At 35.9% G+C, this 15,279-nt stretch overlaps 1 protein-coding gene across 2 annotated transcripts in view; it reads right to left on the bottom strand.

The window, feature by feature from the left end:
* Positions 1 to 1,181: 1,181 nt before the first annotated feature.
* The window catches only part of LOC118722413 (TCDD inducible poly(ADP-ribose) polymerase), a 29,142-nt gene continuing 15,044 nt past the window's right edge, over positions 1,182 to 15,279 (bottom strand). For both annotated transcript variants that reach the window (XM_045583627.1, XM_036443842.2), the window contains 4 exons: positions 9,891 to 10,059; positions 7,946 to 8,106; positions 2,459 to 2,737; positions 1,182 to 1,788 (listed from right to left, as the gene is read on the bottom strand). In XM_045583627.1, the coding sequence (XP_045439583.1) occupies positions 1,341 to 1,788; positions 2,459 to 2,737; positions 7,946 to 8,106; positions 9,891 to 10,059 (1,057 nt within the window). In that variant the 3' untranslated portion in view covers positions 1,182 to 1,340. The remainder of the gene's footprint in view (positions 1,789 to 2,458; positions 2,738 to 7,945; positions 8,107 to 9,890; positions 10,060 to 15,279) is intronic.

The following is a 15,279-nucleotide window of genomic DNA, read 5'->3' as shown; positions in this document are numbered from 1 at the left end:
ATGCCAATGGCAGCAAACAAGATCAACTAGAGCAAAATAAATAACGGTGTGGAAGCCCTGAAAAGTGTTTAAACAGACTGATTCACTGAGACATCAATATAGATATATCTTGCTTTAAATAACACAGAAGTTCCTGAAAAGTTTTGTGTAAATGAAATGACTACAAATACTCAGAAAGCTTAGTAACTGAAGGAATTCTGTGAATTCTTTTGTGAACAGCCACTTCCACTTTTGTAAATCCAGGTGTTTGCTTTGCTTAAGGCAAAGTAAACTTAGCTGCTACCTCTCTGAACTGAGGTGTCAGCATATTCATCTAACACTGCTCCAGCTGGGCCAGTAGCACAACTTCCCACTTTGTGTTTCTATTAAGTAGTGTAAAATTCAGAGCCAGCCAGGGAACCCAGCTGCATCTGGCAAAGCAGGCATAGAGGTGGGATTACCACCTTTAATAGTATTTCCAAGTCAGCAAATATTTTGGAGAGTCTACTTTGTGCAAAGCACAGTAATAAGCCCTATCAATTTGGTTACAGATGTACTTCCTTTCTCTAAAACCCTGTCAGGGCCTAGCTCTGGAACCCTAAAATAAAGTAATACTCCTAATCTTCAAAACTGGCTTTAACCAAATTAGCTGCCCAACTCCTTCAAACTGAGTGGATAATGGGAGAGACTTTTTTCCAAGGCTGAAGCGTAACAATACAAGAATCACCTATAACAGGCTAGTAAAAAATTTTGCTGATGACAAAAATTTTTCAAATAGTTCCTTTTTTTAAACTTCCTCTAACAGAACTCTGAATTCTCAGGCAAACTCTGCAAAAGTTAAAGTCATTGGTATGCTTTGGTTCGGTGATACATTTCAGTCCTGCTGATAGAAATATTTCTTTCCACTTTGGACAGGGAGTATGCATGGTAATACTAGTTCCAGTCAGTTTAATCACTGTAAATATACCAAATCCTCACTTTGTTCACAGCTTGCATTTCATTTGGCCAAACTTCTACCAGGCTTAAGTCACATTCAATTAGTTAGGCTGTTTGATTTTTTTTTTTTTTTAATGCTTCTAATAACATTGCTGCCTATATGTACAAGTGTGAATGAAGAGTATGCAATCTGTAGTCTTTCCCACACTGAGTACACTAACAATTAGTAAATAATTAAAGAGTAAGTGGTCATTTTAAAACTTGTTTTAAAAAATTTTTTACTTTCTAACACTTAAAAAAATGGGTCTTAAAAGTGCCCTATTAATAATGTCCAATGCTGTTTCCCACTCTCTCCCACCCATCCAAAACCTGCTACAAATGCTGGATTGAGTCCATATCAAATAATTTAGCAGTACCGAGATTTTTCAAATGGAAACAGTGTTACTGACTTCTTCATATTGAATAACAAAATAAGGGTAACTCTGGTCATCATTAAAAATGACAAAAATCTGAGGCTCAAAGAAATTATCCACACAAGAGTCATACAGGTCACTGGTGACACTGCCGGGATTGACGGGAGGAGGTCTTCTCATGCCATGACTACCCATCGTATATCTGCCAGTTAGCACTTTGGCCAGAAACATGAAATGAACTCCTTTGGAGGACTTCTTAGAAAAGTTATGAGAGTAGCTTGCCTTCTTTGCAAAATAACTGCCTTGTCCAAACATTGTAGCATGCTTTCCACAGACTCGAGGGTCAAAGTTGTGCTTGCAGATTCCATCTACCACATCCTGGGATGTTCCATGAAATAAATGCCTCTCATTTATTATTCTGTCACGGCCACACATTTTCCTGTTCATATATTCCTTTTTCCTAATGCAAGAGTGGATAGGGAATTCAGAAGAAAGAAGGTAGCATCAATTTAAAAGGCATGATGTGGTCACAAACTTCCTTATGGTTTCAATGGGGAAGAGATGTTAAAGTGGCTAGCAAGAGCAAAATGCCATTAATGATCATATTAAAAGTTTAAGCTTATAATTTCCACTGCAGATAAAAGCCCTTTTCTTTTTTTCCTCTACCAACTGTTCACATGCTTTCTCTTCCACTTTAAAACTAGTTCTCACATTTTACCTTCCTTGTCTAATTCCACAACCTAATGCCTCTTAATTATGAGATTCCTTAAACCTACATGTATTCCTTTTGCACTACATTAATTGGTTTGTTGACTTGAGAGGCAGCCTAGTAGATTAATTAAGAGCAAGGTTTCTGGTGCTAGACTGCTAGGATCCCAATTCCAGCATCTTATTAGCTGCATGTCCTTTGGCAAATTACTAACCTTTTCTACACTCAGTTTCCTCTCTGTAAAATGTAGACTACAATACTCCACTCCTACTTATAGGTCTGTTATAAGGATTATATGAGAGCTAACATATAAAAAACACAAACATATTAATTTCTATGCAAGTCTTTACTATTAGGTTCCATACTTGTCCTTAGCAATATTAAGAAAAGCTCTCTTAAACTTTTCATACTACTGACTCACCTTTTATATTTCTCCCAAAGAAACTGGTTTTGGACTCTCAATATTTGCAAAATTCTATATTTAAACTCAGGCACAGTCTTATGAAAAAGATTGTAAATAATTCGATAACTTTTGTCCTCTGAAGAAACAGGCACTTGGATAAAGTCCTGAGATGGATGCATATAAACCCAAGTTTCAGGGTAAAAGTTTGCTGAGGTAACCCCATCTGGGCAGATGATTTGTGATGATGAAGTTGCTTCGAGAGGTGAAGGAGCCTGCGTGGGAACACCACCAAGTGTCCTAGAAGGGAGAATAAGAAATGTCAATGTAAACCACTCAGAGCATTTCACATTAGAGTGCACTATAGCAATACCTAATCTGTATTGCTTAAAAGCTTGTTGTATAGCTTAAAAACATTTAAAAGCTATTGATAAAAGAAAAAAGAAATTTTAGAACAAAAACTGCCTTTAAATAGATATTATTTGCTTCCTCCTGGCCTCCTCTTTGTGGGAAAAACTATAGCATATACTGCTGCAAGGTAAGCAAACAAGAACAAATTTATAAATATCTTTACTCTTTGAATCCTGGACTTCTCTTTTGCCTATATAGTTGAAACTTTGTTTCAAGGGAGCAGCGATAATTTATATGTGTTCTTCAAACTTTGCTGTACTAAATAGGAAACATATCATTACTAACATCTATGTGGAGTAAGGAGAGCAGAATAAAGGGGAGAAAAAAGTGAGGCAGGCAGAAAAAAGGGAGCTTACAGTGAGAAGACACAAAATATTAAAAATAAAAAAGCTTAAACTTTATAATTTTTATAAAAACAAACAAAATCATAGCATAGGCATTGAAAACTGACATTTGGCATTCATTTTTCAGTATCATATACAACAAAAAACACCAATCCTATTCAAATTTTACAATTTTAGACGTGATGGCTCTAATTACTTTAAGCTCTATACAAAAATGCATATTCTTGAACCTTTTAATTTAGATGAATTTGAAAGATAAATTTAGATAAGCAGCAACTTGCTCAATTACTTATTCTGGCCTGATTAAATGCTTAAATTCAAATCATATTTCTTGACCATTTTCAAAACAGAGCAAAAAAGAAGAAGCAGAGAGAAAGGAAATCCTGACCCTAAATCCCAGATTCAGGTTTAGGGTACTGTAACATTCATCAGCATGTAGTGATCACAAGGAAGCAACAAGTCTGCCAAACAGATTAGGAGTGAAATGTTCCAAGAGCTTTGTGTCACAGAGTTTCCAACTATGGGTGAACATGCATCTAATCTCCAGCACATATTTCATCCTCCTCCTCCTAATTATTATAGCCACCTTATAGTAAGCACATACTACAAACCAGGCATTTTACATATAGTATCCCTGTCATAAGATAGATTGCTTATCCCTACTTTACAAATTTAAAAAAAAATTGCTGGCGGAACCAGCAAAGACCAAAGACAGGATTTTAATCAAGGTCTACTAGTTTCTAAGTGCATATGTGAAATATGTGGAAATGGAAAGAGTTATGTATTTTTCCATTTCCCCCAATATATGCAAACAAAGGTTAAAAGTGATGGATATCAGGATTAGAACTCAGGGTTTGTTTGGCTCCCACTAAACACCACTACTAACACCTCACATAGTCTTTTGCCTTTTAAGAGATGACTTGATAAGAAGCTAACAATTAATAGAGGCACAACTCCCTTCTTTAATCCCCACCCCTTCAAGCTATGCCTTTGATTTAACCTGCCTTGAAGTCCCTGTATCCCCCAGCTGCTTTTAAGTTCAGGGGCAGATTTAAAAGAGTGCTGGTTTCTCCAACTTTTATGACAGAAGGCACAACAGTTCTTGGCTTCTGGAGCATTTTCACCAAGCTCTGATAGATCCCCTCAGAACCTTTGTCACTGGTACATATTTCTGGAGAGGCCTCACTGTTTTAATCAGATTCTGATTAAAAGCCATCACAATTCTGAAAGATGGCAGGAAACACAGAATATAAGCTCCTTATTTTTAGCTGTCACTTCTATCCCTGCACTGCAAAGAAGGTTAAATCCAAACACTCCAGGTTTTCCAGTTTTATCAGGGGTTGAAGCTAGCATCAGAGGTTTCTGTGTTGAAGGAGGAAAGTAAGATTCTTCCCAACCACTCTGCCCAAAACAGGTTTTAGGCTGTTGCAACTCTACTGAAAACGTGGCACTAACAATAGAGTACAGTCTGCTTCTATTCTTTCTAATACCATTCCTCTCTTAACAGAAACACAACAGTTCCGTAAATTAGAAGTTTCAAACTTATATTTTCCTTTTTCAGAGGGAATAGGGTCTGTTATTTACTCACACATACCTGAAGATGAGCCAGTATAACCAAGTCTCATCCATCCTAAGATACTAAATTATATCATATATATCTAGTCAGCACCCATTCCCATCAATAGATGCTTACTTTTAACAAGCCAATGTCCTAATTGGGCTAAACATAAAAATGCATATATGTATGTCTGGTGGAGTTATACAACCTAGTTGACATGGGTTAAAAATATGTATATCCCAAGCACAGTTAGAAATGTGGCTTTATGTTCTGAGAACGCTGAGTTTGTAGTCAGCTCATAGGTATTCCAAAGACATACATGTGCTTTACAGTGTTACACCAGTTTCTTTAGGGAGGCAAAGCTGGAGGGTAAGGAACTTGTACTCAAGGACATCTGACAAATGGATTTTCAGAATTCAAGGTCACCTTTTATCACTTACCTTCCCTCTCCCTTGTCATTTTGAAAGAGGTTTCCTAACCCAACTTCAGTAATGAATCAAAAACTAATTCATTTTGCCCTTTTGAGAAGAGAAGCTAAAGAAACTGTATCAGGCCTTCTCATAACCATGAGGTGATTGCATGGAATAGATGTCTTTTCAGCTGAAATGAACTCACAAACCTCTAAACCTGAGATTTGTTTGCTTTTATGCAACCTCAGCACAAATATTCTAAGAATATTAAAGAATAAGCTCCTTTTTTATTTATTATTTAAAAAAATATTTTATTGATTTTTTACAGAAAGGAAGAAAGAGGGATAGAGAGAGAGCTAGAAATATCAATGAGAGAGAAACATCGACCAGCTGCCTCTTGCACAACCCCTACACGGAATGTGCCCGCAACCAACGTACAAGCCCTTGACTGGAATTGAACCTGGGACCCTTCAGTCCGCAGACCGACGCTCTACTGCTGAGCCAAACCAGTCTCGGCGGAATAAGCTCCTTTTTATCAGCCCCATGAAAAAAGCGCAAGCACAAGGAAAAAAAATTTTTTTTAACTTTGAGGTGATGGATGTTAACTAAACTTACTGTGGTAATCATTTTGTAATATATACATATGTCAAGTCATTATGCTGTACACTTTAAACTTAACAGTGTTGTTTGTCAATTATAAATAAAACTGGAAGAAAAAAAGGAGCAGGGAAACCTTCATTTAAAGAGCTAAATTTGCAGGAAATTCGTGAATTAAGTCAGCCTCCCTCCCCAATCATCAACCTCCCTACCCAGGACTTTCCCAATTCTTAGGTATCTCCGATTCCCTAATAATTGTGGCTTTTTTGACACTTATGTTTTTCTTTGACCTTTCGTATTTACTAGCACTTAACAAACTTTTTTTTTTCTGGCTAAAATCATGATCTTTCAGATTCCGAGAGTTGGCTTCTGAAATCAATCAAGTAACAGTCTATGGACTAGTAAACAGGTTTACTACTGAAAAATAGATGTTCTGAAACCTGCTTTTAGAACTAACTCACTCCTCTTTCTCCCCAGTAGGCCAGTCCGAGTACCCCTTAGGCCCAGACTCGGATGGGAATTAAGGACTGCATTTACCCATTCTACCCTGATGAACTTGATGCTTCTCTACTCCTTTCTCACTGACATGTCTGCACAATCTCTGATTTGCTAAACTCTTACTTTATACCTGATTACCACTGTTCCAGGCAACACTAAAATAGGAAATTTTAAAAGAAAATTAAAGAACTTTGTTCTCAGTAAACCTAAGTTAGAAATAGTAAGTCCATATTTGTGACATTAATTTTCCTACTGCTTATAGTTTATACTTTTACAAAACAAGCTTAGGTTTTAAAAGGGGGGGGGGAAGAGGTAGTATTTCATAATTACTTATCTTAGGATCAAAACAAATTTTCACCATTCTATGAAAGTCCCTCAACAATGTAGCACTTGAATGAGTATTCTTACTCTCACATAGAAGCTACATCTCACTCAACTGGCTCAGCATGCCAAGATGCTGTTCTCACTAATGAGTTCCACCACCTCACTAGGATGACAATGTGTTCTTAACTATTGGAAATTGACACTATCTCCAACTATGCTAATGAAATCACAGAATTGGCATTTTTATTCATTTCTAATTTTAAAAACCATAAGGTAAAAATTTTCACACTTGGACAAGAAAGAAAAGCACACATTTACCCAAGCAAAATTATATTTCTAAAATTGGACTTATTACACAGTACTTTTGGATCCTGAGAATTTCATGGATTTTATTTGTTTTCTATTTTGTTTGAATGTTTCCTTTGCAATCTCAGAATTAGAATCATTAAGATTCTGTCATAATGATCTGCGAAATACACATTTTGAACTTGAATAAAACAAAACTACTATTAAGAATATAGAAAGATCATTTTCAACTCAAAGATCAACAGAAGGGACCAACCAATATTACTGTAACCTCAAAGTTAATAAAACCAAGTAAACCTAGTATCATTTTAAAAATCAGGCTCTAAATAGAGTATATCTGACTAGAGTATATAAAGATTTCCCTTGAGACACTAACTTTCACAGATGGCTAAGCAAATGGCAATGTGCCCCACCTTTTCACATTTATAAAGATGGGTGAGTGGGCTATCTAGAGAGGGAAAGAAGAAATGGCACTTGGGAAAATGCAAGAGCCACCTATAATTCAGAAGGATGAGTTCAGTCTCAACGTAAAAGTGTCACAAGTAATTTTAGTCAATATTATAGGAAGATACGCCTTACTTAGCAAATGAAAATGTAAATTATTTGAAAAGGTGAATTCTTCCCATGCAAATGCATTCAAGGAAGAAGAATGGAGAACATCACCTTGAAGGTTTCTCCCTACTTAACCTGGTAGTTTTCTGGGACTGAGAAGTAGTCCCATACACAAAAGGGTATCATTAGAAATGTCAATTTTGCATGAAGGAGGCATATGCAAATTTTGCCTTATTCCAGGTATAATTACTTTTAGTTGTGAAAAAATGTTAATTTTACTGTGCTGTCATTTAAAAAAATCTAATACAATAATCACTCTTTTAGTGTCAGTTAACTATATCTTATCTATTCTATTTTTTGAAAAATTAAGCCCAAAGAATAACTTAGAATTTCACATTCTAGAGGTAATAGCCACGTTAGTTTTTTTTTACTTAATTTTTTTCTCTTTGGCATTCATGTGTACATTAACATAAAATCAGAGTAAAAATGAGTTTTCACTGACACTTACTGTAAATATGGAAGCAATATAAAACAAGAGCGGAAGAGGGGTCTCCTTTTTATTTCTCTCCTAAAAAATGAGTTGTGGAGAATGTAGTGGTTGTTCCACATCATAAATCGAACCTCTTTCAGACCTCGAGAGTTGGCTTCTTCAATCAACCGAATAACAGTCTATGGAGTAGTAAACAGAAGGAAAAGGAAAAAAAAGTAACTTAATATACAATCACTATGAAATATTAGTGTTAACATTAAATGTTAACATTAATGTTAACATTAAATCACTATTTAATGTTACTAAAGCCACACATAGTTAATCTTGCTGTTAATATCATAAGAGTTTCAATAAAGTACAGTGAGCCAAATTATTCCCTTTATACATAAAAATTTTCCCCCCCTTTCTTTTGGAGCAAAGATATAGGGTAGAAAGATGCTCCCTGTTTAGAAGAACACAGATTTCCACTTAAGAAACCTGTGAGGCCCAGGGCTCTCTTCTATTTTGAGGCCTTACAATGTCCTAGATATGCAATGTTTGTTTTTTTAATTTAGCCTTCTAATTGTTTTAATTACTCAAAAAAAGCTTCATTTTTTTAAAAATTTAGATTTCTCACTCTGTGCCAGTGCTTTAAATACATTCACAATTTTTTTTATTTTTTTTGCTCCTGGACCCTGGTGATCCTGCTGGCATCTTTTCTCATTTTTGACAACCTTATTACAATTTCAGGTCTCACAGGACAAACTCTGTAAAGTTGGCCAGGGCACAGGCCACATGCAGATTTTGGCGCTTTCCCAACCATATTGATATAAAGGTAAACAAATAGCAGGGGTTCAGGACAGTCTAATTTTGTTAGAGGCTGCATTATAGGACAGCCTCTGACAGTGTTTCAAACACTGAACTATTCTGAATGCCTGAGGACACCATCCCCGGAAGAGAAAACAAGATTTTTTATATTTCTTAAGGGAATTTTCAGAAGAGAATTAAAGAAGGTAGTGTTCAAATAAATAAATTCCAAACCTAAAAAAAATCTCTCAGAAGACAAACGAAGGAATAGTCCAAATATTCTGAGAATACTTTTTATATAGCCTCTTGTTCTCTTTGGAAGGTATTAGATACTAATGATTACTTAAAAGAGAGACAAATTTTTAATTCAATATTGTGTTTTATAGCAATTAAAATACTATGTCATTTACTTTAGTTATTGCCTTAAAAGAAAACCTAAGGTAGTTAAGTTAGTTTCCCCTTTTCTTACTGTTGGAAATTTGATCAAACTAAAGTCACATCTTCGGAATGTGAAATTAATCTCTAAAGTCTATTTCAACGTGTTTAAACTTATCTTGGAATTCTCATTTAGAGGCAAATAAACTATCACCATTTTAAAATTTTGCTTTGTGATAAGCTATTCTTATCACCTTAATCTAAGGATGCATGTGCACATTTGATACAATTTTAAATAACGAATGTGCCTAACTATAGCTCAATAAACATTTTTATTACTTCTTTCACAGGCCGAAGAGTGATTGTTTCCCACTATCCCACTATACTTCTGAAATGCTAAGCATAACACATTATCTAATCACCATGGTCCTAAGAACCAGTTACAACTAAAAGTTACACCAGTACTAATCTCATTAAAATTACTCCAAAAACTGCTCTGAGTCTGAATACTTATAACTCTAAAGACTTTCTCTCCATAATATAAGTTACTGGGGAAACATTTTATCTAATAATAGAGGTATTCTACTTATGGATTCCATGGATTTAATGTGAAAAATACATTTTAGAAAAATGGAGAGAGAAAAGTGTTACTTATATCAACAAGACTGAATTTTATATTTATAACCAGAAGCTCTTTGATTTGTAGTTCTGTGTAATCATTGTTGGAAAGGAAGAACAAAAGAACAATGAAAGACTAAAACATTTAAATATACTTTTGTGGATTTAAAAACCCTTTAAATACCTCAGGATACTCTCTCCATCCAAAGTGGTCCCTACAGAAGAATTTCCAGACTGTGTGGTAAACAGCATTGACATTGCTAGAGGGTGGTGTGGACAGTCTTCGTAGTTGGTCAAATTCAGTTGTTTCATACACATTCATGGCATTCAAATCTGCCCAAAATTCTTGTCCTCTAAAAAGACCCAAGAAAAAAACGATTTGTTAATATTAATACATTTAGAAATACAAAAATAGAAATATTGGATATCTCATTGGATATTAAAAATAACTAGTAGAGCATATGTTGTAAATTTTTAAAAGTGGTCTTATTTGGAGTAAAGGGCATTACTGATTGTTTCCCCATTTCCTACACAAAAATCTCCAGGCCATGGAGGTATGGTAGAATTGATTATATCCCACACCATCATTGACCTAAACCCATGGTCGGCAAACTTCGGCTCTCGAGACACAAGCGGCTATTTGGCCCCTTGAGTATGGCTCTTCCACAAAATACCACAGCCTAGGCGAGTCTATTTGGAAGAAGTTTAATTTTAAAAATTTGGCTCTCAAAAGAAATTTCAATGGTTGTACTGTTGAAATCTGGCTTTGTTGACTAATTAGTTTGCCGACCACTGAAAACTAAAACTAATCAACAGAATCTCACTCTCCCCACTACAGTGGGATGAGCCAAATCCTGAGGATGACACTGACAAAGAAGACAGAGAAACAAAAGAAACTTCTCTTGAAGCTTGTTTTGATTTGTTGCTTTTTTCAGACATCAGTTTACCTAAGTCAAGTAGGAATACACAATACTGTCTGAAGAGATAGGGGGGCACGGGGTAGTAACAAAAGAAGGGAAAAATAAAATGACTCCAGGAGGTCAGTACTGCTAATCTACTCACCATCAATACTACCTTTTATAGTGAAAAAAGAGTTGGCAAAACATGAAGAGAAAAATTATTTGATTATGAGGTTATTTTTGTCATTTTTGTTATCTGGTCTGCTGCTGCTGAATCAGCACTTTGTAAAACATCTGAATACTGCTGGGGAAAATATTCACTATATGAATTAGAATCACTTAAGAAATTAATTTTATAAAGGATGGTCCAATTAAAATATTTGTGTTTCTTTTTAAATGGAACATCTAGTGTCTAAAACATCTGAACCATTATTTTCAGTAACTGATAAACAGTTCATAGCTCTTCTTTTTTGTATGCTTCAAAATTTTCCTAAGAAAACAAAGTGTTAAATATATCATAAAATAACATCAGAGATGTACCTCCACCCCTTTCCACCACAAATTTTTAAACAGATGTCTATAACACACAGGATACTCCAGATCCACTGGCACTCAGGAAGACTGGCTCATGTGAAATCCAGATGTCTGGACAGATATGCCTAATAATTATTTCCTTGTTGTAAATTGGGATTTTGAAAAGGGTATTAATTTTGACCTATGGGTGTTGTTGGTTAGTGCAATACTTTCTAAACTCTGCCCTTAGAAAACATGTTTCAAGGACTGTTACTAGGTATTCTGTGCAAAAAGTATTCTGCGGTCAAATGTTTGAAAAAAAGTGGTTATACAAAATTAAACAATTTATATACTGTGGCCACTCCTCAGTCCCTTTAATATAATAAGGCAGACATTGAAGTACCATGATAAAGGCTATAAAGTATTCTTCCAAACCTATGACAATGCTCTCCCTTTTCCTCATGAATATCTGTTAACATCTCTCAATAAAGACCCCTGATAAATACCTCAGGGAAAAAATATCTATTTTCCACCCACCATCCCAATGTTCATAATTAGGGAATCAGTTTTTCTATTAAAAACAAGCAAACCACACACACAAAGACTCAAGTCACTATCAAATGATAGTGCCATGAAGCACATAACTTGTAAAAAACAGTATGGTCTTTAAAAATTCCCAAAGAGTTTCCAAAATTCCTAATTTCTTGCTCAGAAACAGACAAACTAGTTAAGACAAGGGCTTAAAAAGAACATATAATTTTAATTATAAAATTATATAAGACAATAAAGTGTATTTTAAAATAACATTTGGACACTGCCTTGTTTAAAAACGAGTTTGGTAGCCCTGGTGTGGCTCAGTTGATAAGAGCAATTGGTCCAGAAACTAAAGCATCTTGGGTTCGATTCCAATTAAGGGCACATACCTTGGTTACAGACTCCCAGCCCTGGTTGGGAGAATTTGGGGGCAACCAATCCATGTGTTTCTCTCACATGGGTGTTTCTATCTCTCCCTCTCCCTTCCCCTCTCTCCAAATATCAATGGAAAAATATCCTCGGATGAGGATTATAAAAACAATGATTATGGTAAATAGAAATACCCAATCAAAAAGGAAAAAATACTTTTGGGAAATCCTTGAAAAAAAAAAAAAAAGAGAGAGAGAGAGAGAGAGGGAGGGAGGGAGGGAGGGAGGGAGGGAGGGAGGGAGGGAGGGAGGAAACCGAAAACAAACTCCTATGCCTAAACGCCACATCAACTTGCTGTAAACAATTTTCACTTAACTTTAGGATAACTTTTTTTTTAAATCCTCACCTGAGTATACAGTTTTTACTGATTTTAGAGAGAGGAAGGAGGGGAGGGAAGAGAAACAGTAATGTGAAAAAGAAACATCAATTGGTTGCCTCCTATACGCACCCATCCCAGGGATGGAACCAACAACCTAGATATGTGCCCTTATCAGGAATCGAACCTGTCATCTTTGAGCGTATCAGACGATGCTCCAATCAACTGAGCCACACCGGCCAGGGCTTAACTTTAGGAAAATTTGATGTTATCGCAGAAGAGACACTTACCTCTTTAGATCATTGCCAATTTCTAAGTAGATTTTCCTGCTTTACTAGTGTGTTTATTTCCCAATTATGAGTTAATAAATTCTCAGTATTTTTCTAAGGAGTTCTCAGAACAGCAGCCATTATGTTAACATGCATGTATAATATACAATGCTTTTTGCTATTAAAGTGTCAGATTTTATTTTGGGAATCATTCTAGCAATTTTTGTTTATGCCTGTATTACTACGACTTCATAGATAATGATTTGCATGAGAAAGACATCTAAAACTGCAGCTTTTGCTACATCCTCTGTACATTTCAGTCCTTTGGCCATTATGACATTTCTATAACAAATCCTAATTTACTACAACCAAATGTTCCTTGCATTGATGTATCAAAGTACTGTTTTAGCTCTATTTGATTTTCAATATGCTTTTCTAGACTTGACAGAGACAAAACAACAAATCTAAAAAACATTAAATTATCTTTTTATAAGATCAATTTTACCACCTGCTCTTCCATAAACAAGCAATGCTTATAAACTCCATAGCCAAGAGTTTTTTCCTTCCTCAATCTGCATCAGTACAAATGTGTAAATGTTCAACATTTACCATTCTTCTTTATCAAACCATTGTTTTCTATTATCAGAAAGCAGTTATAAGTCATGTGTGTGGTAATAGCAGTGGTTGGCTGTTTTAGGCAACAATACAAAGAATTAAACAGATGTAGTCCCTGGCTTTCAATGGCTTTGAGAGAAATGAAAAGCCAAATGTTAAAACCAAAGAAGCAGTACATCTGCCTATTTATATTCATCAGCAGCAAGTACAATCCTGGATAAGAGGACAAATAATAGGCATAAAACGTTATGAGAGAGGAGGTGGTTACTGGCATCCCAAAATGGAAAAGGTCAGGAAAAGTAAGAGAATTTATCAATCCAAGATAACTTTCTGAAAAAGAAAAAACGCTAAGAACAATTTAAATAATAGGAAATACTACAAGTAACGGGTTGTGTGGAAGAGCAACAATAACAAAATGCCAGAGTCAGTGGAAGAAGAGACAGAAAAGACAAACTCTGTGGCATAGTATGAAATGTGACACAAGGGTGGTTTGTGAACAATTCAGAGACAGGGCCTACATCTGCTGAAAAGGGGGGCAGGAAATATGGTCAAGGGAGGTATCCCAGAGTGGATGCAAACCACATCTGGCAAGCCACCAGGCAGACAATGGGAGGTAGGATACAACTTGCACAGTGACTGACATGTGTAGACATTAACCAAGCAAGGCAGGAGAGACCCAAGAGTATGCAGCACTTGCAGTTCATGTGGGAGGTCAGGGTGTATGTGTGTGTGAGGGGGATGATAAGATAAAACACTGGACTAGATAGGTTGGCTGGGGCCAGATAATGAAGAGCTTTGTATTCTGGGTTAAGAGGTTAGGATTTGATTCTATGGGCAATAAGAATCACTTGTGGATTTTCAACAAGGTTCAGATTGCCTTTTATAAAGGTCACTGCAGCAGTAGTGGTATGGACTGATTTGTTTATTTTTGCAAGGGGAGGATAGGGAAAGATGGAGGAAGGGTGGAGAAGGCACTTATTTGCTTTAATATTTATTATTCTATGCTTAGCCATCTACAGCTATTAGCATTGCTTTTAAGACAAATGATGACAGAAAATGGAGGAGGCAAGGGATGCCCTGAGGGGTACTTAAGAGTCAGAACCTAACTGCATGGAGGATGATTACATGTGGGGCTGAAGGGAGCAGAAAGAGTCCAAGATGTGTCCTATGTCTCTGGTCTGGGTGACTGGTTAACAGTGCCATTAAATGAGATAGGAATTGTAGGAGTGGAACACATTTAAGTGGGAAGATGATGTAAATAAAATATAGAAATCTGACTTTAACAGAGGCCAATTAATATAAGTTTCTGGATCGTACTCTGTACAGTTTCAACTGGATGGGTTAGACTTTGGCACTTTGGCCTCCTGCCTATAAGAGTTAACTAGTTTCTACAAGGACAAACCTGTGACCTCAATAACACCTTCCCTAGTCAGCTAGACCAGTGGTCGGCAAACCACAACTTGCGAGCCACATGCCTCAATCAGATTGAGGATGTTTTTAGCAAAGGCCAGCTTAGGAGTACTCTAAGTTATTAACAATGTACCTACCTATATAATTTAAGTTTTAAAAATTTGGCCCTCAAAAGAAATTTCAATCACTGTACTGTTGGTATTTGGCTCTGTTGACTAATGAGTTTGCCGACCACTGAGCTAAACTAACCTGACACAATTAATAGGTCCTTTTATTTTATTACTATGATATAAAATGAAATGTCTCCCCAAACTGAGGGTCATCATGATAGAAGGCTAAAGATCAACTACAATATGAAGAGAGTGTTAAAGCTCTTTTCCCACAGACTTGAGACAGGCATGACAGATGGGGTATGTTTGCTGCTGCTAAAGAAATTTCACAGGCACACAAAATATAGCTGGCTTTTGATACCTGGCTTTGATGTTTTCAGGAACTCATTTAGTAACACTGGAATATCTGGCAGCTTATATAACCCTTCAAATATGTTATAAGGTGATGAGAATCAAAGCCATGGCATATATAATACCA

This window comes from Pipistrellus kuhlii, unplaced genomic scaffold, assembly GCF_014108245.1.
Source record: "Pipistrellus kuhlii isolate mPipKuh1 unplaced genomic scaffold, mPipKuh1.p scaffold_m20_p_2, whole genome shotgun sequence".
NCBI classification, from domain to species: Eukaryota; Metazoa; Chordata; class Mammalia; order Chiroptera; family Vespertilionidae; genus Pipistrellus; species Pipistrellus kuhlii.
The sequence above is the reverse complement of the archived record's forward strand: the minus strand, read 5'-3'. Positions and strand labels throughout refer to the sequence as shown.